Source organism: Suncus etruscus, chromosome 15 (assembly GCF_024139225.1).
Source record: "Suncus etruscus isolate mSunEtr1 chromosome 15, mSunEtr1.pri.cur, whole genome shotgun sequence".
Classification (NCBI taxonomy): domain Eukaryota; kingdom Metazoa; phylum Chordata; class Mammalia; order Eulipotyphla; family Soricidae; genus Suncus; species Suncus etruscus.
In genome coordinates this window covers 68,029,881-68,057,357 of record NC_064862.1, presented here as the reverse complement: position 1 = coordinate 68,057,357, position 27,477 = coordinate 68,029,881, and the positions used below count along the sequence as shown (strand labels likewise).

At 40.0% G+C, this 27,477-nt stretch overlaps 1 protein-coding gene across 3 annotated transcripts in view; it reads right to left on the bottom strand.

The window, feature by feature from the left end:
• Positions 1 to 27,477, bottom strand: part of CALN1 (calneuron 1) — a 524,903-nt gene that overhangs the window by 462,464 nt on the left and 34,962 nt on the right. For 2 of the 3 annotated variants that reach the window (XM_049789559.1, XM_049789555.1), the window contains exon 2: positions 23,162 to 23,355. In XM_049789559.1, coding sequence (XP_049645516.1) covers positions 23,162 to 23,284 — 123 coding nt within the window. In that variant the 5' untranslated portion in view covers positions 23,285 to 23,355. Of the gene's footprint in view, positions 1 to 23,084; positions 23,101 to 23,161; positions 23,356 to 27,477 lie in introns of those variants that run through there. The other variant, XM_049789558.1, reaches the window with a different exon arrangement.

Genomic DNA, 27,477 nt, shown 5'->3' with positions numbered 1-27,477 from the left:
CTTAGAAATCACCCCCTGGCAGGCACGGGAGACCATATGGGATGTTGGGACTTGAACCACTGTTGGTCCTGGGTCGACACGCTTGCAAGGCCTTACCACTGTGCTATCTCTCTGGCCCCTTATCTTACTTCTGACCACCTGGTGCTGAACATCTTAAATACAGTGTCACCAGGGAAAGTGGCAATCTCATCAAGGGTAAGAAATGAGCTCCGTTATACAGGACTCTATCTTAGAAAGAAAGTAGATTGTCTTCTTTCTGGATTTTGAGGAATCAGCATGGGGTCAACATACAGCCCTATCTCCAGCTATTCTGGGGCATTTATTGTTCCAAATGAATTTCAGAAGGGTTTGATCCACTTCTTTGAAGAATGTCATGGGTATCCTTAGAGGGATTGCATTACATTTGTATAATGCTTTGAGGATTATTGCCACTTTAATAATGTTAAATTACCTCTAAACCCATGAAGAGTGTATATGTCTTCATTTTCTTCTGTCCTCTTTTATTTCTTGAAGCAGTGGGGGGTTTTGTTTTGGTTTGGTTTGGTTTTTGGTTTTTGGGTCACACCCAGCAACGCTCAGGGGTTACTCCTGGCTCTACACTCAGAAATCGCTCCTGGCAGGCTCAGAGGACCATATGGGATGCCAGGACTCAAATCACCATCCGTCTTCGTGCAAGGCAAATAACCGCCCTACTGCTGTGCTATCTCTCCGGCCCAAAACAGTGTTTTATAGTTTATTTTATATAGGTCCTTCACCTTTTTAGTTAAATTGACCCCAAAGTATTTGAGTTTCTATGGCACTATTGTAAATGGGATTGTTTTTTAATGTTTATTTCTTCTCTCTCATTATTTGTGTATAAGAAAACCATTGATTTTTGTGCATTAACTTAATAGCCTGCCACTTTGCTACATTAGTTAATTGTTTCTAGGAGCTTTTTGGTAGAGTATTTAGGGTTATCTAAATATAGTATCATGTCATCTGCAAACAGTAAGAGTTTAACTTCTTCCTTTCCTGTCTGGATGCCCTTGATATCTTTTTCTTGCCTAATTGCTATGGTAAGTGCTTCCAGTACTATGCTGAATAGGAGAGGCAAGAAGTGGCAGTCTTGCCTTGTACCAGATCTTAAGGGAAAAGCTTTACAGGATCATAAATTGTACCTCTATGCCTCTCCTCTTGCTGAAGCTGAACAAAGAATGAGTTATGTCTTGCAAAACGACTTTCTCCTCTGCATGAGCCAGGGATATTGGGACAGCATGTGACTTACCAGTGATCTCTGATAATGCTGGTTTTTCCCTCCAGGTGGGAGGTAAAAACTACCATCTTAGGAATTCTCAAAAAAATTATTACTGAGGCTAAAAAATATAATGGCATATAAGGTTAATGTGGTTGAGTTTGTTCATAATTTGTTGAGGACTATACACATGAGGGATTGCCTGTAATTTTTGTGTGGGGCATCCTGTCCACTAAAAGTTTTCGGAAGTATTCTTTCCTCATCAATATTTTTGAATATTATCTGGTTCTAAACTTTGATATGTTGGGACCCTTTTTATTACTGACTCAAACTGTTTACTAGTTATTGGTCTACTCATATTTTCTTTTATAAGATTAAGTTTTATAAATTTATATATTTCTAGGAACATTGATTTATTGGTAAACAATTTGGCATATAATTGTTTGACAAAGTCCCTAACATTCCTTTTATTTCTAGGAGTTTGGTTTTAAGAACTCCTTTTTCTCTTCTGATTTTATGTATTTCATGTATTTGAATGTTATTTCTTCTTTTCTTGCTGGGTCCAACAAAATGCTTGTTGATCTTGTTTATATTTTAAGAAAAACTAGGTTTGTTGATATTCTATTGTCTTTTAATCTTAATTTTTAATTCCACACTGATACTTGTTGGTTCTGTCTTTCTAATAACTTTAGGCTTCTTTACTTATTCTTTGGGGGGGGGGTTTGGTTTTTTTCGTGCCACATCCATTTGATGCTCAGGGGTTACTCCTGGCTAAGCGTTCGGATATTGCCCCTGGCTTGGAGGGACCATATGAGACATCGGGGGATCGAACCACGGTCCTTCCTTGGCTAGCGCTTGCAAGGCAGACACCTTACCTCTAGCGCCACCTTGCCGGCCCATTCTTTACTTATTCTTATCCTATTCCTTGAAGAGCTAAAGATACTTCATTGTTGTTGTATGGAGTCTGAAGTCTATGTTAAGTTAAATGATAGTTCTATTCTAGTTTGTGATAGTGTTGAAATTACAAGTATCACTGTAGCTGTCTATTTCTTGAAAAATTCTATTAGCTTTTATTACATGCATGGTTTTTAGTTATATAAATCTTGGAGTTTATATTAATTTTATTTATTTTGGGTTATAATAGTGTTAATAATGGTTTCTCATGGACATGATTCTGATAACACACTTATCATCGATGTATCCATCTCCCTTCCTTCCCTCTCACCCAATTGTGTGTGTCAGTTCTCTTATTATGTTGCCTTTGGATATTTGTACTTCATGCATGTCTGAAGCTCTCACTACTGAATACCTTTCCTCTAAGCTGGAACCTAGCTCTCTAGATATTAACTCTCCAGGCATTGAGGAAATAATAGGGCTCACTGCTTGTTTTCAACTTCTTAAATTTCATGTTCTTCCTTGCTTTTTTTGGAATACTTTTGTAAATTTATTTCATATACTTATTCCATTTTTCTTGTTACTTAGGTTGTCATACTTATTATTATTACTTGTGAGTGTAAAATAAATTCATGTTATTCCTTATGGGCCCCAAATCAAAGTCTTTGAAATTTCATTTTTAATTTAATATATTTACCTCCTGTACTTGAACACTACCAACAAATCTAGAAAATTTATGGAATCAGGAACTAACTCAGATTTACTATCTATAAGAAAACTCAATAATTGACCAAAGGGAATCTGGAAAGATAACTCTCAAAATAATTTTCTTTGAATCTTGGTCATTGCTTGGTGGAAATTTAGAGACTTAGAAGTAACTTAGTATTTTCAAAATAAGTAATTTCTTTGTGTCCTCAATTGCAATGAAAACATAACTTTTTTCTTTTTTTAGTTTAGAGATATTTATTTATTAATTTTTATTTTTAATTATGAGAACAAAGATGCAAAGAAAGAGGACAAGGTAAAGTTACAGTGGAAGGACAATCACCCATAAACAGAATTCTCAGTAGTCCCATTGCTGATATCTTAACTTTGAACTTTCAGCCGAAGAACATTAAGAAAAATAAAACAGAACCAATGTACAATTACTTTGTCCCTCAAGTCCCCAGACTATAGTACATAATATTTCTTAGCAGCACACAAAGCAATCTAAAGACATAAAGCTTATGTAACTCCTTAAACATTGAAGGCAAAGTACGTTTTTAAATGTCAATGCACTTGCATATTGGTTTAAGTGAACCTCAAAAGTTTAAGTGGGTTGTTTTTCTTAAGGATTAGAGTCAAAGGAGCACAGTAAAAACGGTGTTAGAGTGGCAATTATTGTTTGCATAGGCCCACCAAAATATGAGGGACATGGAAAGAAAAAGCCTTGGCCTAAATACAAGGAGACCCTCCCCATGAAGTTTACTGGCATAAGACCAACTTTAGGCTCCAGGCAAACTAGTTTGTCCAATCCAGGTCATTGTCTGTAGTGCCAATACACTTTTATTTTTCACACAGTCTCTGTTGTTGGTATCATGTTTCTGTATTAAAAATCCTGGAATCTGCATATCCTATATTTCAGGATGGTGCAGAGCATCCTCTCATTTCACCTCACAATTAAAGGGCAATGCAGAGAACCCTGTCCTGTAAGCAGGTCGTTGTTGTTGTCAAATCTTCTTAGTGTTAAAGGAAGTCTCTTTTGAGCAGGTCGATGTCAGAGCCATGGTAGGGTCTTCCCTGGCAGAGGATTGCTTCTAGGTGTTGTTATAAAAAACCTTGGATGTTTCGTAGATAGCTTCCCTGGTTCAGGGATGAATGGAGGATGCCCATTCTTCTGAGGCCTGTGCCAGGTCATTATATCAATGTTCAGGGTGTAAGGACCCATTGCACTACAAGATTTGTGTGTTCCAATATCTATTAGATAAGAACTTATTTATATGTACAGTATTTTCCCATTTTAATGTGCCTATGCAAACAAGGAACAATGCCACATGGCGTTATCATCGTATATGGGGGCCATAAGAACAAGTCCAACAATCCCCCATGACATGGTTCAATCATAAGCATTAAACTGAGGGGCTCTTCCACCAAAATTCCTTATTGAACAGCTCACAAAGAGAAGACAAGATAAAAAGTGGGTAGAATCATCACAGTAGAAGAATATTTAGAAAGAGTTATATCTGTTAAAGAAAATACACATAAAATATTCAAAAGACTTATGTGTCCATTTTATGTCTTTTGAAACAATTGGGGGTTGTTAAATCTAATGCACGACTTTGGTCTGTGATTAGAACTGTGTAGTATTGAAGTTAAAAAGGGTAAATGTGAGCACAGATGGTTGGGGATGAGAGAGTTAAGGAGTAATAATGAGCTTTGTAGGGGTGGCGAAAGGGCAGAATCTGTTGGGGCAGGAGGTCGGTCTTGGTGTCTAACAAATTGAAGAACTGAGGCTAAAGAGGGTTAATTAAGGGGAAGATAACGAATCCCGATTGGGAGATGAGGGAGTAGAAGGGGCTCTGGTGTGTGTGGGGGAAATATATCAGAGGGGCAATATACATTGTATAGATGAATTGTTTATGGTCAGGCGTGGCAGTCAGAGAGGACCACTGTATAGGATGTCACGTCTACATATAAACTGATTTTACAGACCTATTTGAATATTATCCTCCAAATCTAGGGAATTCTGTTTTTTTCCCTAGAAACAGTCGAGAATTAAGAATATTTTTGGCTGTTGTTAAAAAATATAAATGTCGCATGGGCGCAAATGCGCCCGTGTGCTTTTGAAAATGGATACTAGGAAGAAAAAAATTCCTGAATGGGGTCCAGTATGCATAGGGGAGGAATTTCTGAAGAGAAACAGAAGAGCTGGCATGTGGAATCTTCTGGGTGCAGCCTTGCCTCTGTAGTTTGTGGATGCATGGGGAGGAATTTCTCTCCCCCATCCTCCCCCCAGGGCCCGATTTACCAGGCGTGGCCCTGAAGACCCGCCTGGCGTGGGGGGATCTCAGTCCCCTGGACTAAGTGGTCAGCCCAGGGGGCCTATGGCTAGCTGTCCTGCCCAGAGCCCCCAACATACCAGCTGAAGAGAAACAGAAGAGCTGGCATATGGAATCTTCTGGGTGCATCCTTGCCTCTGTAATAATTTCTTTCTTTTTAAAGTATTATTAAATTGTATGTTTTGACAGCCCAGAGAGTTGGCTAAAATTATACTACTCTGAAAAAATACATTTCTATATTAAATGGATTTTAAGTTTAGTCTAAAATATGTCACAAAACTATATGATTTTTTTGGTCTATGGTAGAGTCTATTAGGTCTCATGCTCTTATACGTTTCTTTATACTCCCGCTCCTTTCTTTCAGTTTAACTATTTATGGTCAATAAAATGTGTGCTGAAATGACTTTTCTTTTCTATAGAAGAGAAATTAAAAATACTGTCTCTTGTGCTTTCTCTTTCCCTGATAAATAGGCTTGTAGGTTTAGTCCATAGCTCCCAACTGATAAGGGCACACATGATATGCATTACATATCTCTGGGGAGTGATACATAAATTTGCTTATTATGCTTCCCAGTTTTAGTTTACTCTGACCATCTTCTCTAATGAATATAGTTTTTAAGTTTCCTAGTAATATGAGTTTCAGATGATATATTAATTGTACATTCAATAACAAAGATAAAGTACATTCAGGTAGTGATGCTGACACTAGATGATGTTGGTAAACGCCTTGTTCTAAACACAGATCTAAATTCTCTCTATGAAATAAATCTACATTGTTCAAAATGTTGTTGCAGAATTCTGCCTGTTCTTGGTAACTATCAGCCTTTCTCCAACAATGTTGCTGTTGACACAGATCAAATGTTACCTTGCAACTTCTGCAAACATACTCACAAAAATATCAAGCCATTAATGAGTTTTCTTCATACTGCTTGCAAGTACTTCCTATTCCCATGGTGGCAAAAACCAATTGATATTCTTTTTTTATTTTTATTTTTTGGGGGGTTTTTGGGTCACACCAGACAGCGCTCAGGGGTCACTCCTGACTTTAGGCTCAGAAATCGCCCCTGGCAGGCTCCGGGGACCATCTGGGATGCTGGGATTCGAACCACCATCCTTCTGCATGAAAAGCAAATGCCTTACCTCCATGCTATCTCTCTGGTCCCCAACTGATATTCTTAATGTAACATAGGTACTGTTTGGAAAACTGAGTTAACTGCAATCATACTTTTTATTCATACTAGTAGCTGTTGTCATACACGTGTAAAATCACTTTACTTTTTCCTTTCACCTTTTCTGAGTACACACACATACCCTTAATTATATCAACCCTGGCCTTTGGGTGATTTATGATAAACTCTGGCAGGAAAAGCAGCAGAGAGTAAGAAACTTAGCTGGCTCAGTAAGATCCAATAGGCTGCTCAGCAACCCCTGGCTGAAATACACTTTTTCGCCATGATTTTGTCTGGTTTCTTCTGTGCCACTCCTTGCTGCTGACCCATCCACTCCAGGGTCGGCATGAACATGCAGACTAGCAAATTGCAGGCAGCTAAAAGCAAGCTTTAGGAGACAGCCATAAACCCTCAAAAAAAAAAAAATCCACTCACCAAGCCCCAGAATTTACCCCCACAAATAACATTTAGCAGAACTCCTGAATATGTACGAGAAAGAGAAAGGGTTATAGTTTTATGTTTCCATATACTTGATACGTTTTCATATACTTGATACATACACACTTTTACATATACTTGACACATTTTATCTATCAATACTTAATCAGTTGAGCTATATAAACTCTGAAAAGCTGTCTAGCTGGTAGACCATTTACTTTGACTCTGATATTAGGTCATGGAGGTTACGGGGACCTGAACACCAGGTGCATGAGAATGTCTTTTTCAGTATTATATTGCAATTCCTTCCCCCTTTCATTCAGCTCTTCTTTGTTTTAATTTACTACTGTCTTTTGATTAAAGAAACCATGTATGTTTCCCCCATAGAAAAAACATACTGCAAAATGTATAATTAGTTATAAAATTGTATAACTGATGACATTTCATAAAGAAGGTACTTAATACAGAAGGTTCGAGGCCCAAGTCTGAGTTCGCATTATCATAAACTCAGTAAGCCCTGTGGTGTGACCAAAAAACAAGCAAACATGCTTACAATACAACAAATAAAAATATTTATTTTGTTTTTTTCTGTGGTTACACCTGTGATGCTCAGGGCTTACTCCTGGTTCTATGCTCAGGAATTACTCCTAGTGAGGTGGAGGACCATATGGAACGCTGGAGATTGAACCCAGCTTATCCTCAGGCAAGGCAAGCACCCCAGCCACTGTATTTCCTAGCCCCATGAATAGTATTTTAGATAGACAAAAGGATAACTGGGAACAAAGTCCTTTATTTTCACCAATTCTATACATTTTACCACAGAATCAGAAAACGCAACAACCAGAAAATGAGAAGGTTCCATAGACAAGGGCCAAACTGGTACCAGTATAAATCCATCAGTCAAACAAGTACCAGTCGAAATCCATTAATGGTACATGCCAAGCTTCATTAAGGATGCAACAGCCCAGAGTGAAACTTATTCAGCATTATGACATGAAGAAAGTGACTGTCCTTCCCTGACCAAGGAAAGGATCTATTTTTGAAGAGGATATCTTAGGACACAGAAGTCAATTGTGGAAACTATGTCCTTGAAATCACTGTAAAAGAGAGAGGAAGACACAGATATGCTGAGACATGAGCAGAAAGAGAACAAGCCAAAGTAAAATCAGAGCTATAAATGGGAAAATGAGGGTTTAGAGCAATAGCACAGTGGGCTTGGCAATTGCCTTGCATGTGGCTGGCCTAGACTCAATCTCCAGCATTGCACCCCAAACCCTCCAAGACTGATTCCTGAGCACAGAGCCAGGAATAAACTCTGTCATTGTCTGATGTGGCCCCCAAACAAAATAAGAATGGGGGAATGAAGAGAGAGGAGAAACATCATGTAAACAAACATACACATAAAGAGTAATGCTTCTCTGGAAGATAAATAAACGGAGTTTTTTTTTGAGGGGAAGTCAAATGAGAAATATTCATCCAGAGACATAAGATAAGGAAAACTACACAGTGTATTGAAAGAAAATGTGGCATAAAAATGAGGTGCAATCTGAGAATCTTAGGGGTTCCCAAGAAATAAACTCCAGCTCTAGACAATGTGTCATAATGATAAACCTAACAGAGGAAATGTTTATTTTCTTAACTGATTAAAGAGTAAGTATGTTCATGAAAGTGGCTCACACCTTTCTTCCTGAAGAGACCCCCAATTTCACATAGAATTTGGTCAATTAAAAGTTTAAAGTTGTGGGTGCATGTGATGTCAAAACACCCTCAAAACAAAACATCCTCAAACCTCTTAGAAGGACACTTAAATAAATAAAAAATTTAAGTATTGATGATAAATCCTTCAGGTTCATGGAATTTATAGACTTTGGCCACCCAAGTCTCAGAACTGGCTACATCTAGAGGGATCAGCAATAGAAACTTTGCTGACAGTCATCAGAGGTTCACAGGAAAGCATACATACTTAGAATTAAATCTTGGATATGCTCCTTAGAAAATGTATAATCTGTGCGAGATCACTATGTCTTTCTGATATTTTTCTACAGCTTTAAAATGGGAAGCCTACATAGATTCCTGATTTTATTAAATTTTTAGTTATATATGAAAAATGACAAAAAGCATCTAATTAGGGGCCAGAGCTGTGGCACACAGGGTAAGGCATCTGCTTTGCCCGCGCTAGAGTAGGACTGACGAAGGTTCGATCCCCTGGCATCCCATATGGTCCCCCAAGTCAGAAGCGATTTCTGAGCACATACCCAGGAGTAACCCCTGAGCATCACCAAATGTGGCAGAAAAACAAAACAACAACAAAAGGCATCTAATTAATTAATTTTTGTTGAGGGGGCCACACCCAGCAGCGCTCAAGGGTTACTCCTGGCTCTGTGCTCATAAATTGCTCCTGGCAGGCTCGGGGGACCATATGGAATGCTGGGGATCAAACCCGGGTCCATTCTGGATCGGCAGCATGCAAGGCAAATGCCCTATCTCTGTGCTATCGCTCCAGTCCCAAATCTTTAAAAAGAACCTTGGAACATATGATTCAACAATTTAGCTTCTGGATATTTATCTAAAATATAAAGCATATTTATTTTAAAATATATGTATTCTCATCCTCACTGCACATTAGTCACAAAATCCAAGATATAAAAACAATGTAAATGTCCATCAATAAATAGATATAAGAGTACAGTTATAATATATCATCATCAACACATACATAAAAACAGACTGCTATTCAACCATTAAAAATAAAATATTAGGGTTTATGCAACTTATTCTTTTGACTAAAAATTTGCATATTTACATAAACTCCTCGTGGCCAGTAAGTTCCTGGTGTCCTCTGAGGGCTGGTTTCTTTGGTATTCCAAGTACAATGGAGAAGACATAACTTTCATGAGAATTAGTTAAGTTCTCTTTTACTTGACTTGAATTCTAATGTATCCCCAATTAGGATACTAAAGAATCCAGCCCTCAGCAGATACTGAAAACTCAGGACAATCTATCAGTGGTCCTCAAACTATGGCCCGTGGGCCACATATTGTATTTGTATCTGTTTTGTTTCTTCATTGCAAAATAAGATATATATTCTTATGCAGTGTGCATAAGAATTCGTTCATAAGTTTTGTTTTTACTTATAGTCAAACCCTCCAATGGTCTGAGGGACAGTGAACTGGCCCCCTGTTTAAAAAGTTTGAGGACCCCTGGACATGTCTTCAAAGCACAGGTGCTATTACTTAAGCCACAGTCCCACCATGTTGTAATGTTGACCATAAAATTGTCATTGTGTATTTTTAAAAAATCCAACAACATTCTCTCACAGATCAAAATGTAAAACTTAGTCACTAAGGTGACACAGTACTAACATGTAATCTACAGATCTGGCCAATGTCTCTATTTTTGCAGTTATGACTCTAGTAGCAAAAGAATAAGCTAAATAGGATTGAATCCAGGATCACATATTGTATTAACTTTTCATATACCTTTAGAATCTTTAAGTTTAGGTAACTCTTAATATTTTGGAAGAAGAAAGGCCCTTTAGCTGGTTTGGGCTTCCTTTATTTAGGCTAGTTTGAGGTGGTTCCCATAAGGGGAATCAGGTTATGTATCTTTGTATGGAACACACAGATTTGCCCCCCTCTTCTCAATGCATTATCTCCAGAAGGAAATGCAATGGCATTTATTGACCTACTATGGTGATCACTAAGGTCCAAAGGGTACCTGCCTGTTTGTAAAGTCAATATTCAATGTTACCATTCTTCAGAGAGGACAAGTGGTATTTTGTTGATGGGATGTTTAAAATCATATTTCTTTTCTTTTTCTTTTTCTTTTTTTTTTTTTGGTTTTTGAGCTACACCCGGCGGTGCTCAGGGGTTACTCCTGGCTGTCTGCTCAGAAATAGCTCTGGCAGGCACGGGGGACAATATGGGACACCAGGATTCGAACCAACCACCTTTGGTCCTGGATCGCCTGCTTGCAAGGCAAACGCTGCTGTGCTATCTCTCTGGGCCCCTAAAATCATATTTCTTATCAAAATGGACACATACTAGTTTTATATCCATTGATGGTATTGCCTTCCATAATAAAGTAGTGACTTCAAATGTCAATTTTTTTAAATATTTATAATTTTTTTGTTTTTGTTTTTGGGTCACACTTGGCAGTGCTCAGGAGTACTCCTGACTCTACATTCAGAAATTGCTCCTGGCAGGCTCAGGGAAACATATGGGGTGCCGGGATTCGAACCACTGACCTTCTGCAGGCAAGGCAAACGCCTTACCTTCATGCTATCTCTCCGGCCCCTCAAAATTTATAATTTATTAAAAAATGATCAAACCTAAATACCCAGAACAAAGACAATGACAATAGAATCAAGAGACCCAAAGTACAAGCTATACACAAAAGGTACCTGTTATACTAGCAGTCCAAGAGGCTATGGGTGGAGTTATGGGATGCATGTTGGGAACAAGGGTAGAGGAAGGTCAACAATGGTGGTGAGAATGCCCTAATTCACTGTCACTATGTACCTGAAATACAATTGTGAAAAGCCTGTAATTCACATTGGTCTCAATAAAAATCATTAAAAAAATTTTTTTAAATAAAATAAAATATTAAAAAAATAATAAAATAAAATATTGCCATTCATGTTTAGATTAATTGGCCTAGATCAAAAACAGTTACCAAATGGCCTTATTCATGTGAGAAATCATAACAAATAAATTAAAATCCACCAAATTTTTTCTCATATACTTATAACAAACTGGTGACTGGAAGGTAGTAGAAAGGGCAAAATAGGTAAAGGAAATCATAAGATACCAACTTCCAGTCATAAAATAAGTATCATGAGAATTTAATGCACAATTTTGTGACTATAACTAATAACATTTTATTATGTGTTTTATGGCATTTTGTTTTGTAATGCAAGGGATAAAGCCCAGGGCTTCACAAATGCAAGTCAAGTCCTCTACCAGAGAGCTACATCCCTGGTCACACATATTATATAGTGGAAAATTGCTGAAAGAGTATTGCTTAGAAGTCTTCATGATAAGAAAATGCATTTGGGGGGCCGGAGAGATAGCACAGCGGTAGCACATTTGCCTTGCAAGCGCTGACCCAGGACCAATGGTGGTTCGAATCCCGGCATGCCATATGGTCTCCCTTGCCTGCCAGGAGTGATTTCTGCGGCAGAGACCCCTGAGCATCACCGGGTGTGGCCAAAAAAAAAAGAAAATGCATTTGGGGTAACTCTAGTGGGGTGATATCAACTAGATTTATTTTGGCAACTATTTTATTACATATGCACATATTAAACCATTGTTTATATACCTGAACTAATATACTATCATATGTCAGTAATTAAATTTTTAAGGTTAATACAGAAGAAAATATAGGAGAAAAAGCAATCAGGTGCTTGGTAATAAAATTTTACATAATATGCCAAAAGCATAACTGGGGAGATAACTCAGGTTATCCCAAGTTAATTCAAGATACAGAACATTTGGTTACCACAATGAAAGAGCGTGAGTTCTAACCCCAATGTGGTATGGTTTCCCAAGCACCACCGGGCATAACCAGTGGGATCACAATATCACCTGTCCTTAACACTATTGGCTGGAGCCAAGTTAAACTTGTCAGGAGTTTAGAATGGCCAAACTCCCCAAAGAGTTGGGGATCTTATGACTACACATCAAAAGTATTATCCAGAAAGGGAGGAAAAAAGAGACCATTAAGAAAATGAATGAACAATACATAGAGTAAAAAAATTTTAAGTATTTCCTTTGCTAAAACACTAATAGCCAAAACATACAAAGAAATGTTTATCTCTGCAAGAAGGTAACAAATAAGGAACATTTGAACGTATCAAGGAAAACAGAGAGGCATGTAAAAACAGAATGAGAAACCTACTAGAAGAGATAAAATCCAAAAAGTAAGCATTATAATACTGAGTGTTAATGGAAATGTAAAACAATAAGAACTTTTGGCTTTGCTGGTGAGAATGTTGAAAACAATCCAGCTGCCTTGTGGGGCAGTTTAAAAGTTTCTTTCAAAGCTAAACTGAGCCTTGTCTCACTATCCAGCAAGCATGTTGCTAGGTGTAATTCAAAAAATTACATCTACAAGAAGATATGCATGAAAATTTATATTATATAATTTACTTATAAATATATATATACAATAGGTATAGAGAGATAGATTTCTAGAAACTTTATTTACTATAACCAGTAAATGAAGGCATCCAAGGTAGCTCTTGATAGATGATAGTAGGAGAGTTTATAAACTATGGGGCATCTAGAATACAGAATATTACTTAGAAATAAAAAGAATTGACAATTCAAGTCACTAAAAGGCCTAGATGACAACAAAAGGAACAAATATGACTTCAACCACAGTCCATTTTGAAAGTCATAACCAGAGACATAAAAGCCCACAGTTGCCAAGAGTTTGGGCATCAAGTAAGAAAACTGAATAAATAAAACATAGTGTATTTTTTTGGGTACCAAAGGTATATACAGTAATTATGTTTACTTTAAAATATTCATTTGTCAGAATCTATCAAGCATCAGTACAAAGCACAAATCTTAAAGTTTGCAAATTTAAAAAAAAAATCACAGAGGAATCTCACAGGAGAATCTCAGTGGGAATATGATCGATCTAGTTATCAACTTATATTCCAGTGTCTGAAACAATCTCCCTGCAGGAGGTTGGGTGGGGAAGAGCAGACCTAAGTAACACTGAAAGTTTGTCGAGTCTCTAAACAACGGTGAAGGGGCTACATGGGAGAATTTTAGTTTATGAATCTATTTGCCCCCAATGCACACAGCAATGAAATTATGAAGAAAATGGGTGGCAGGAGGAAGGAGCAAACTATCATTGTTTACAATAGGAATTTATAGAAAGGTAAGAGAGATAGACAGGTAAGGAAGATATCTAGAATAATCATTGTGGTGATATATTCAAGGCAAAGGCTTTTAAATACACTCAGTTCAACTTTACGTAGGCACAACTATTTACATGAGAAAATGTAAATCTATGATTATTCATAGGTTATTCATATTTCCTTGCCTCACAGACAATCGGCATGTTTAGGGCTCAGATGTTGATTCCATTCTCTAATAAGAGAAAGCAGTACAAGAGTCTGGAACAGGAAGTTCACAAGATGAGCCTGAAACACCTTGTTCCAGAAAAAAGAGAAGTAGTACCCCAAAGATAAGAGACTCCAGAGCTCAGTGTTACAGTCATTTGAACAACAAAGCAAAAATGTATTGGGTTTTTACCCCAAGTATAAAACAAATCTATGTGAGTCCATTTGTATACATATATACATATATGATTGAATAAATCACTGGGGTTTGGGGAATGGGGCCTGTGAACTTGGGTAGCAGAGAATTTGACATCAAGTTCATTTGCTTCTCAATGAAAATTGGCATTTTCTTCGATTAAGAATGCATGTCAAAGACCCTTTGGAATTTGCACTGGTAACTGCTCCAGCATTTGCAGTCAATTTGGGTTCAATTATAATTGTTGCAGTAATTCCATGGTGCTGTTTACACACAAGACTAAGTACTTTAAATTGCCGCTAGATCTGACCTTTTGAAAGACCAACAAAGAAGCATCTATTTGTCTCATATGTTGATAATATTTCCTTTGTGGTTAAGTCAACCATCCTATGTCATACATTAAACACACACACACAATTCATAGACTTTTCCAGACCTCGGGGAGGGGGGACCTTAACTGTATTTTTCTTCTGATTCCAATACTCTAATATTTCTTCGTATACTCATTTTTTTTCAACATTAAGATTTCTATTATTCTCAAGCCTTTAGTAAAGTCTATATTTAAAATTCTCACTGTTCTGGCAAAATACAAACAAGGGTATAGTTCCTAAAGTTGTTCCAGCACCCCCTTCCAGGAGGCTGGGGACTTGGTTGCTGCAACAGTGAGCAAAGATGAGGTCCCAGTCCCAGGAGGAGCTGGCAGAGCACTGGCAGGTGGGCATGAAGCCAGAAGGCACAGCTGCAGCATGGCCTGACTCAGAACAGGCCCAAAACTTGCCTATCACAGTTAGTGAACCTGACCAGAACAGGGAAAGAGGCGGACCTAAGGCTCACAGCAGCCAGCACTCCTGCAGACCTATCTATCTAGGGCTGGAAGACAGTACAGTGATAGGGGAACAATTGTCCCACCCGGAATTCCAGCACCACAGAGACTCCAGCACTGTCAGGTGCAGCACTGGAAGCCCTAAGCATCCATCACCCAGAACTGTGGGGGTGGCCTAAGTATCCCCAGCACTGCAGGACTAGAGCAGCATCGTATCCTTGAACCCTGTGCTCAATCAGTGGCCCTATTGGAGGAAAATCACCAATGAAGTCACCAGAACTCCTGGGTTCCACTAAGGAAATGGTATGGACCCGGAGTTAAACACCTTGCAAGACCTGTGTGGATAGGGCCCTGGAGCGCCCCCTACAGTGGGCCACTTGCATGACTTGAAGCAGCAACCTCTGTCCCAGAAGCTTTGTCATTATGTAGGTAGGGCATTCGCCTTGCATGCAGAAGGACAGTGGTTTGAATCCCGGCATCCCATATGGTCCCCCTGAGCCTGCCAGGAGCGATTTCTGAGCATAGAGCCAGGAGTAACCCCTGAGTGCTGCCGGGTTGACAAAAAAAATGTTCCTGATAAAGCTCCTATAGGTACCAAAAGTGGGTTTTTCCTCTCTATCTTCTTCTTCCTGAAGACAGGCCCACTCAGGCTTAGAATGACTTAAGGAAACACTCCTCTGACTTAATAATATTCCATATAGTCCTTAGGGTTCTCACATCAGTGGTTCTGCCCTCATCTCCACTGTTCTCTCCATCCTGTCCTCTGCCCACAGTGGGAAATCAGAGGATGCTGCAAGGTGCATTGCAGGGCACAGGAAGGCAGAAGGGCTCTCATGAAAGAAAGCTGGTCGGTCATTTTCCAACATGAGCTCTTAATTTGCAGCACTTCCTCCCGCTGCAGCATTGCTGTCTGTATCTCCACACCCTGAATCCAGGTTTGAGCTACTTTAATCACTAAAATATGCCAGCATGTTTACTAGGGGAGAGTATTTCTTACAAAAAGGCCAACCAGAATCCAGCTGGTGCTGGGAAGGCTCGTGACTAGATATCCATCTTAGAACCCACATGCTACACTGGGAGAAGAAACAGCCCCAAGAGGCATCATCATCTGTCGAGCTGCTCTTGCAGTCAGCACAGCTCAGAGCTGCGTAGCACCCAGGCATGAGAGTCTATGGCTGAGACACTGCACATCACACAGCATAGCTTAGCTCCTGAGCATTGGGCCAGAGCAATGAGCTCAAATGTCTCAGAGTAGATCCCTTGTTTGGGGTTTGGAGTAAGAGACAGGAAGTCCAGAAGAAGAGGCTCCTATGTGGCTACATGTGGACCCTGGACTGAATAAGGGGGTTCCTGGTAAAATAGGCTTGGGTACCATTGCCTCTCCAAGCTGAGAGAAGCTGAGATGAGCTATTTGATCCAGAGCCTGCTAACTATAAAACATGGGGCCCACTGTTGCCCCTCTCCCTGTCCCCTTTTCTCATTAAAAATAGCATAAAATAAAAATGTAAAAAAAAAAAAAAAGGAAAAATAGCATGCTCAAATCAAAATGTGATGCAAATCTAAGAATGTGCTAGAGGAATATCAGCTTTTTTTTTCTTTTTTGCAGCCCCCTGCAAGTCAAAAACTACCTTTGAAGCTAGATTTGGACTTCAAAACTACCATAGTGCACCATGATGGTTTTGTTTCTTTGCTAAACTGAAACTCCGTATCATGAGATGCCTGCATGAAGACCCTGTAATACTAGACAGTCTGGACATGCTGGACCCTTGCACATAGATCAGAAGGATTGACCAAGGGCAATCTGAGGCTCAAAGCCCTTCCAGAGAAGTAAGGTTCCTTGTTGCTTCTGGAAGCTACCAGCAGTACTCAAGTTTACAAAGTTCCTGGGGTTCTGGGGATCAAATTCAGGATGTCATTTATGCAAGGCTCGCCCTAGCCTCTCACAGCATATTCTTATGTTATAAAGGGATAACATAACCTATAGTGCTATCTCTATACAGTGTGTGTGTGTGTGTGTGTGTGTGTGTGTGTGTGTGTATCCCTTGACATGCTTCTCAGCATGCTCCATGAATAAATTTATCCTGGAACATAAACTCCTTAGTGAGTGCTAACTAATCTATCTTTCCCAAGAGCTTGTAAATGGCTGGAAGAAAGTAATTAAACATGGTTTTATTCCCCAGCACAGAATGTGGTGCACCAGTTACCAGTGCTTGACTGGACCCCAAGCATGACAGTTACTTATCATATCCATTGGGGTGTATCCTGGGGAAAGAAAAATAAAACAAGTGTTTTCTAGCTTTTACATACACACACATTCAATCAACGATTGAATGCTCAAATTTTATTTAGAAAATCTGAATTAAACAAAGATACTATTTGCTTAGCTATAAAACATCTCTAAGATTGCAAGATGTTTTGCTATTCTCCAAAATAGAATCTGACATGTCATCTAAGTTTACTGACCATGAAGCACTTTTAGAGGAATATTTATTTACAGCATGCTCTAAGGATCATCGACTAGTAATTTGCTGCATTAAAAGAATCCCAAAGAAAGTAGAGCTAGATCCTAGATGAAAGGAAGATTTCCAAATAATAGGGTCAGGCCATCTACAGGTGAGTGAAAGAATAACAATGAATTTCTTGCATATGAAGAGAAATTCCAATGAGACGGATAAACTGGGCAGAATATAGGGTCAGTACACAGAACAGACAGAGGCCAGGTCATCGAAGACAAGGAGGAAGAAGCAAATAAAAAGTGAAGAAGTAAAGCAAGGAATTGCTGTTATTTTTAGAAGTTTGAAGGAAACCTGACAAAAGATTGGTGTCAGACCAATGGTGTATACTTGGAGAAGGAGGTAGGGCCAGGGACTTAAAAGATAGGGAATGACTTGCCAGGAGGATAACAGGGACAGGAGTCTGAGCTCGGGGGGCAAGAGTTCTGGAGCTGATAAAAGGGCCCCTTCTCCACTCAAAGGGTCAGGGAAACATACAGGCAAGAAAGCAGAAGTGGATGGGGAGCTGAGGAAGTCCCTTCCCATTTGTTAATGTGGAAGTGACTCTGTTTACCAGAGAGGGTTCAGAATTGAAACATGCCAAGTGGGCAATAGAATGAGCACTAGTCATTACAAGAAGTACAAAGCCCTGCAGAGGATGTGTTGAGTTAAGGTCCTGAGTCTTCTGTCCCTATTGTGTCCTGGGGTTGCTGGTCCATGTTCCATGCCCATATAGGGTTTTCCTCCTCTGAGTGTTCCAGGCTCCAAAATTCAGAAGATGGGGCTATCAGAAAGAGGAGTACTATATTGTGAGCAGGACAGTAGATGCTCAGAGGACTATCAAATTCCAACTGAGACCTTGGCCATGATATTTGAGGAAAGTGATTTCACTGCAGTTGAAATTGATGCAAGTGAAGTGAACATTGTTATGTGGTTGTCTGCTTGTATTGTTGGCTTCCTCATTTGAACTCAGGGACTCAAGTACAACACAGGAGAAACAAGTCACCATGCACTCAAGAACTACAGTAATAAAAGGGAAGCAAGATCAGATGATGAAGACTGGAATAAGATATTTATACAACTGCTAATAAAACATGCTATGATGGTGCCCAATAACTTTTCAACTGTATCACCTTGAACTTCTCAGTGATTTGGGATAATCTTGCCTCTTCATTCTTATACACACACACACACACACACACACACACACACACACACACAAGATCTGGTATTCTTTGCTATTTTATTTTGAGTCTTGATATTCACCTTAAGGTTTATTTTAGGGACTTGAGTGATAGCATAGTTGTTAGGCCTTCCATGCGACTGACCCAGGTTTAATACCTGGCATCCCATATGGTCCTTTGAGCCTTCCAGGAGTAATTTTGAAGCTCGAAGACAGGAGTAACCCCTGAGCACTCCCCAGGTATGGCCCAAAAAATAAACAAAAAGACATTTCAGAATTGTGAGCAAAGATACAGGCTGTTGCCAAGACACAGTCCTTCAAGCCAAGTCCACCCACTGATCATTAGGAGTTGCTAGCCACCATCCCCACCCCCATACAGCACACATGCTTCAGAGAGTAGCCATGGAGTACTGCTTAGTTAGGAACAGCTGTTAGGGCCACTAAGGTCCAGCAAAGACAAGTGCTGAGAGTGGGAGAACCATGGTGAAATTTGAAAACTCCTTAGAAACATGCAGGGACAGGACTGAAAGACATGAGGAGAAGCTTGGAGGATCGAATGGCAGGGAACTCTCCAGCCTAATTAGAGAGACCAGCTTAGGAACCAGGAGTGAGAGGTGGATTCCTTGCCCCTCTCCATGGAGCAAGACTTCAAATCATGGAGGAGTTTATGGTCCTGTTTATATGGAGACTCTTTTCATCAGCTATTCCAAGCAGGGGTGGGAGGGAGAGACAAGGAGAAAAAATTCCCTTTGAATTTTCATTGCTTTCAGAATCAGCAATTTAATGAGTCATACATTCTAAGTCCTTGCTTTGTCTACATATTTTCATTTCAAAATACTAAAAAACACTTTGTTTGGAACATGGACTATTTTTAACTCATATATCAATAGTGCACATCCATTTCTTCTCATATTAGAAAAGTATCCTTGGAGTTAGGCTGAGCAGTCTTGTGGTAGTAGGGTTGTTTACTTGGCTGTTGAGGTCAAAGGCACCTGAGCAACTCTCCAATTTCTTTTCTATCTGGCTGCATAGGCCTTTATTCATCCATGAATCATCTCCAGAACCCATCCAAAGAATCTAGACCCATAGTTGAATAAAGGGGAAAACATTTGTCTACTCCCAATATAGGTTCCAGTGTATTAGTGAAGACTGAGAGGCCAGCTGAGTCTTCATTGGTTAGTGTCCACCCAAGATTGTTCAGGAAAAGAAGTGGATGATAAGGAGACCTATCCTATATATCAATTGCTTCAGTTGCACTGAGAAAAGGCCAGGCCATGTATCAGCAAAGACACAGGAAGAAACTATCTGGAAAGCTATGTAAATCTCTAAGATGACTTGCACTAGAGCAGTGCTTCTCAAATAGTGGGGCGTGCCCCCCAGGGGAGTTCGAGTGTCCGTAAAGGGGGGGGGGGTGCGTTTGACCTTGGCAAACACTGTCATAACAAGCTAAGCCCTGTGTTTATGTCTCTGTATGTCTCCGGAGCTGAGAGTTGCTGTGTCCTGCTTCAAACCCCGCTTCGAAAAGCTATGCATTTGCAAAACGTGCTTATTGTAGCCATTCATCCAGACATCACCTCTGATTAAAAAACCAGCTCAAATTATTTTATATATTTTTGTTTTGCAGGTTAAAGTGTTTTTAATAAAGATACTATTTACAGTCACACAGGGGGCACAAAAAATGTTTTCTTCTTCCTAGGGGGGCAGGACAGAAAATAATTGAAAAGCACTGCACTAGAGAAAGTCTGGAGAGAATAAGTGTATCTTTCCTCTCCAGACATCATTTTGTATGCTGTCTTTTTCTTTACACTCCACTTTGGGGCTTCAAGTTGGCTTTATTTGATGTACCAAACAAAACCTTGGTTCTTGTGATGACCACCTCCTATTAAAGGTCCCAACTTAGAGCATTAAAACAAAGCATCTTCATAGCCCTTTGTGAATAGCTAGCCAACTTCAAGAAGGGACTACACAACTAACATTTTAAGAATGAGGAAGTGCCCTTATTTCTCTATTGCAGACATATTTATGCCCTCTAGCCTTGATCAGGAGTGAACAATGAGCTGGGGAAATAATTTAGAGACAGGAGTATGTTCCTGGAATTTAAAGGGCTTTGAATTCTATCCCCAGTACCATATTGTCCCCTAAGCATCTCTGGATGTAGCCCTGGTCACTTTTTCAGAGGCATCCCCCCAAGAAAACAAAGAAACAAATAAGAGTGTAGGAAAGAGCTGAAACTGAGGTTCACTGACTTTTGATCAGGCACTTGGCAGTAGTAGAGAGCTGAGGACAAAAAAGAACATGTGATATAAGCAGAGAGCTGAGCACAGGAAAGACTCTGCCATAGGTTTTCTTGATGCTTTCCTTCAAGCAACACATGAGGCCTCAGATTTTAGGAAGCTTTGCCCCAGGCCTGTCTGAAATGTTATTAACACATTTCCTTTTTCACCTTAAAGAACTCTTCTGAACTTCTGCCAACTTGCAACCAAATTGGCACCATATTTGGTGAGCTACCCATTGGAGATGACCAATTTTGGTCAAAGCAATCTGGAGCTAATAGATAAAAACAGAAGGTGACCCCTCCCTATTTTATCATTTTTCCTACCCTGCTAGGAAATGACCACTGAGAGTGCCTCAAGATGAAAAAGACCTTAGTGCCTCAGAATGAAGGAGGTTCTGGGTTGATCTCACACTCAGGCTACGCTTTATATAAAAGAGGCTCTCAGACAATGAATGCAAGGACAAGAAAATGCTCTTCTTAGGTCTTTTGGTTGGAAAGAAGTTAGAGCACACACCAGAGGGGTTTTTATTCCCTCTCCCTCCAACCACCAACACCATGAAAGGCACTCACTTGGGTCTGACAATGAAAGGCTGATCTTGTCTTTCTTCTTTCAATTCTCTCTACAAGAAAATCTTTGTGAACTGGTTGTGTATGACACAAAAGAAAGTGTGATGGGTGTCTGTGTCAGCATGTGATGTGAAGTGGCAGTAATAAGTCAAGAATGTCAGTGGACCTAAACTCTGTGGTCTAACAGGAGGTCATGCTCACACCCTAAGGAGACACTGATAGTTTGGGAGTGTCTTGGGCTCTTGACACATTTAGACAACTGAAGCCCACCTGCTAAATTTATTCAAGGAAGCTTTGGTCCCAAATTCTATATCTACAGCAACAAATTCTAAATCAATGAAACAAATGGTGAAATACTTAATAATGTGGGAGGATATTGAGCAAAGAGGGTGTCCAGAACTTGTTTGCATGCCCCTGAAGGAGAAAACTGTCCTAAATATGATAGCAACCACATTTGTCATTTGTCATAGTCCCATAGGATATGCAGAATATCTCTCTGCTTCAGTCTTTACCTATTTTCTTCTATGTGTACCCCCTTTGGATAGGTACCCAGAGTCTATGGAAAGGTCAAAAAGAAAATTCATCCTTGGACTGAACCATGCTTCCTGGTGGGTAATCCTCAGGCCTGGCCCTACTTTCTCAGCAGTGCCTGGCCCTGAGGCTGCCCCTCAATAGACCTGATTACCAACTTCACAGTTTCCTCTTTCTGACCTCTCCCCAGAGCTGATGAGACATCTGAAGATCAGCCCTTAATAAGGTTCTTATCAGTTCCCCTCTTTTGTTTACCAAATAATTTCTTTTGCAGAAGATTCTGGAAGAGTCTTATAGCATCCAGCGCTGGATCCTGCAGTGACTTCCCCAGCTCCTGGGAGAAATTGCTATAAATCAGGAGCCTTCCTTAGTCTTCAGTAATATTTCCACCTCCTTTTCTTTTCATTAATTCTAACTCATAACTTTCATCCACCTCTTGCAGCCAAGACAGAGAGATCTGGGAGCCCATTTCAACCAAGTTAAGTGACTGTTTCAGAATATACCATCCTAGGACTTTCACAGACCATCTCTTCCATCAGCATTTCCTTCTACTAAAAACTCCCCAGAGTTGAAATTCCTCTTGAGTTTTAACAAACATGACCATCCCCAAGAAAAAAAGAGAGCAGGATCCAACCCTGGGAAGTCTATGGTTTGGAAATACCCTTGAATTAATCTCTTCTCCATAGTGGGTCAGAGAGGCCAGTGAGCCCAGTGACTAGGAATGTAAGTTCGGGGTTCAGAGAGACATACTGAGCAAACCTTTTCCTTGCAAGCTGGAGCAAATTGGTTAAGGTTTCCCTTACTTATTTCCTGTTAAGATAGGGTTAACCACACCCTTCAGAGGTTATTGTGAGGGTTAATAGAAGTTTCCTAGGCCAAGTTCCCACCTCCATGCAGTCGCACAAAATCAGTCCACACACTCTACAAAGGAGTGTCATGGCTGTATTATCTAACACATTCGCCCACATTTCTATCAACTTTCAAAGCCCTCCCCTCTTCGCATTCTCACCGCTTAAGCAGGATGGGTACAAACCTGACTGGCTGAGACATCTAGGAAGCCTCTGGCCCCATCAGGGACATGTGTCCCCCAGGTCCCTCCTAGGTGACCTCAGAAGTTGTCTTTCCCCCCAACACTGCTACTCGGATACTCCCAGCCCCACACCACCCCCTACCTGAGGGCTGAACACAATCAAGTCGTGAGCAAACACTCGAGAAAGCTCGTTTCTCCAGGGGTTTGGGGGGAGAAGACTTGCCAAGTGGGGAAGTCGGGGGCCTGGCTCCTCGGCGGCTCCTCTCCCCCTTGGGGAGCTCCTCTGTCCCCCTTTTCCTCATGTTCAGGCTTCCCCTCTCCAGGTTGCTCAGGCAGCCGCATCAGGGGTCCAGGGCGATGCTGTCAGAGAGACGTGTGTGCGCATCAAGGGGGTGTCAGCCGAGACAGCAACTCTGCAAGGAGGGGACAGAGACTCAGAGGCGCACCGCACTCATGGGGAACTCCTCAAAGTCAGGAGCTCAAGCCATTCATACCCGCCCTTCATGCTTAAACAGGACAGCGGGGAGCACAATCCTGGCTCAAGAAATAGAATTACAGTTAAGACACACTGTTTAGTTATTAATAAGGCCTCAATGTCACCAGAGGGTGTTACACAACAAACCAATAATGTGCCTTTTGGAAGCAACCTCAAAATTTACAGGTACTTTTCCATTCTTACTCCCATGGGCTTTGCTGTACTAGAAGCAATATGGAGTGAGCTAGAGCAGCCAACGGAGTGCAACTTGCAAGAACACCCAGCACATTGCCAGCATCGTTTGTTTCCTTGCTGTTGACATCAACAGAGCTACAGAAACAAAGTGGGGGGGGGGCAGAATTAGAAATTGCCATTATTATGGAGCTCTGGCCAAGCTCTTAAGTTTGTGATATGCTTCACAATGCCAGTCATGTCCTCAGACACAGCAAAGCAAAGGGCAGCAGAGACCAGAACCCTTCCTTGCTCCACCCACACCACAACCAGAGTCCAGTGATCTGTATGGTACCACCAAGTGGGACTTTCCTGGTACCTGTGCTTTTCTGTCTACCAGTCTCCTTGTTTCTCATGTTCTCTGCCTCCCATTGTGTCTCTTCTCAGTTTCTTTGTCTCTGTCTCTTTCTGTCTTTTTGTTTCTCTCTCTGTTCTCCTCTCTCTTTTCCTTACCTAAACATCCAGCTACCCTTACTTGACCTGTAAGATGTTAAACTGAGACTCCATCCTTGACCTGCTCCTCTTATGGTAGGGTTTGTTTTCTCCCTTCCTGTTTTCTCCCATTGCTCTTTGTAGTCTGTGTTCCCCAGTACTGCTATGTGGACGCACACAGGAAATGATCCCTTGGCATGCTGCATTATTGAAACCAGGCAGGAACAATCTTTGAATAATGAATACTAATAAGCATGTATTGACTAGCAATCTTCCATATTCATTCTCAGGTTCCATTTTGTAGATGTAAAAAATCTCAAGTGTGAGATTAATGAGAGGCTGTGGGCGGTGAAGAGTATAAGCCTCAGTCTCAGTCACCAGGATGGAGCATTTGCCTACCCTTAGAGTGTCTTCCCTCAGCAGCAGGCAGATGAGCTCCATTGTCTCCATTCTACCCCTGAGCCTCCCTAAAGGGAGAGCCTTCTCATCCTGCTGTCATTGGTCTCCCAAAGAAGCTCAGAAAATGAGGCAGAATACAGGAAGGTTTGTGAAGAGTGTGTGCTGTCAATGTTATGTCTGTTTTGGTTGTAAACCATATACACTGGGTTCACTAAAGAGCAGGCCCAGTCCACACCCCAGGAGATAGGCCCATGTAGAAAACCTTATAGGCACTGGAGCCAAAGACCGACCTCACTAGCTAATCAGTTGATTACAACTACCAGGTAGTCTAGAAACTCCTATAAACTGGGTCAGACTGCCAGGATAAAGTTGGGGACTCTGATGCTCTTCAGGCTATGGCTTAGAAAAGTCTCTGCACAGAGAAGCTATGCTCCTGTAAGTGTGGGGACCTCTCAGTGGTGGGACCACACAAATCCTTTCAGAAGAAAAGTTTTGTCTCACCAAACAGTACAATTATAACCGATCCATGCACCACACTTGACCCAGACACATACATACATAAACACAATTTCCAGCATGCTCTCACATACAGACTTCAACATTACAACATTGCCTCATACACAAACACCATCACTGCCTCTCTTACTTTTTCTCTTACACAAGAACATGCTAGTAAGTCACTCACACACATAGACTCCAGCACACACACACACACACTGTCTCACACACAACACACACATACTGCTTTTACACACACACAAGACACACTCTAACAGTCTTATATGCTGACAGACATGTTTCCAATCATTAAATGAGTGCAGAGTCAGGAGTAAACCCTGAGCGTCACCGGGTGTGGCCCAAAAGCAAAAATAAATAAATAAATAAATAAATAAATAGGAAAAAGACATAAAATAAATAAACAGAAGATGGGGGAAATCCCTCAAAATAAACAGACAATAGAACTTGGGGATATATTTGACAGAAATAATATAAGAAGCATTGGGTCTCAGAGAGACAGGGAAAATTATTGGGATCCCAGAGAGACTATGAAGAAGCAACAGTCAAAGGCAACATTGCTAAGAAGTCCTCAGAGCTGACGAGTGCATGAAACCATGTCCTAAATGCTAAAAATGCCAGCTAAAAGAGACCCAAATAAAAACACCCCAAAGCACATCCTCATCACAATGATGAAAAATAGAGATAGAACATTTAAAGCAGAAAAATTAAAAAGAAAAATATATACAAAGGAGCCTCCATAAGATTTAAAGCAGATTTATTACCAGCAATCCATCAGGCCAAAATTCAGTGGTGGGATATAGTGAACAAACTCAATTAAATGAACTCCTAACCAAGACTATTTCACCAAGCTAAGCTCTAATTCAGGTTTCAAGTAAGGATACACAGTTTTTGTGTTAAACAATAGCTCAAGAAACTTACAGACTTAAAAACAAGGTTAAAAGAACTGAAGGAGATAGTGTAAAACAAGACAAATCCCAAAAATATACCAATTTTTATAAAAAGATGGAACAAAATTTCATAACAATCATCTCTCTCAATGTCAATGGACTAAATGCACCAATTAAAAGAAATAGAATGGCAAAATGGATCAGAAAATTGACTTCAACATTTTGCTGTCTAAAAGAAACATATATGATAGTCAAAATAAACACAGACTCAAAGATTGAAAGACAATACTGTAAAAATACAACTTAATAAAAAGGCTGGGATGACTATACTAATATCTGACTATGGAGACTTGGTTTTAAAAGGTTATAAGAGACAGAGTAATTCTTCATAATCAAGGGATATGTACATTAAGAAGAAATCAAACCATATATATATTATATATATGCACTCAATGAGAAATCTGAATGCATATTTTCCAATGCACATGGTACATTCTTCAAAATAGACCACATGCTAGGCCACAAAACCATAAAATACTCCATAAAATCAAGAGGATAGTAATTGCATCAAATATATTCTCAGACCATGATGCACTGAAAATAGAAGTGAGGGCCTGGAGAGATAGCACAGCGGTGTTTGCCTTGCAAGCAGCTGATCCAGGACCAAAGGTGGTTGGTTCAAATCCCGGTGTCCCATATGGTCCCCCGTGCCTGCCAGGAGCTATTTCTGAGCAGACAGCCAGGAGTAACCCCTGAGCATCGCCGGGTATGACCCAAAAGCCAAAAAAAAAAAAAAGAAGAAGAAGAAGAAGAAGAAGAAGAAGAAGAAGAAGAAGAAGAAGAAGAAGAAGAAGAAGAAGAAGAAGAAGAAGAAGAAGAAGAAGAAGAAGAAGAAGAAGAACATGAAAGCTTTGCAAGCATTCATTGGGAAGAAATAAAGTGCCACATAAAAAACTTAATGTACACTTTCAAAAAATTGAATAATGACCAACAAAATGAATGAAAAATATAGCCAGACAGAAAGAAATAATAAAACTTAAAACATAAATTTTTGGACACAAAAAAATGATCCAAAAGATCAATGAGATCAAGAATGTTCTTTGAAAAAATAAACAAGATTGATAAGCCATTATCAAGACTCATAAGAAAGAGAGAAAGAAATGTAATAAACTGAATCAGAAATGAAAGGGGAAATGTCACAATGGATACTACAAAAATTCAAAAGGTTAATGGAGTAAATGCACCAATTAAAGAACATAAAGTAGCAAAATAGATCAGAAATTCAAAGAGTAATGAAAGATTGTTTTGAGAATCATTGTGTTACAAAATAAGAGAACTGGAAGAAATGGATAAATCACTGGACTCCTATAGCCTCCCAAGTTTAAACCTAGATGACATGGAACATCTGAACAGACTTCTCATTACTGAGGAAATTGAAATAGCAATTAAGAAGATTCCAAAAACAAATCCCAGGCTCAGTTGAATTCACCAGTGAATTCTTTGAAACCTTTAAAGAGGACCTATTGGGGCTGAAGCAATAGCACAGTGGTACAGCATTTGCCTTGCACATAGCTAACCCAGGATGGACCTGA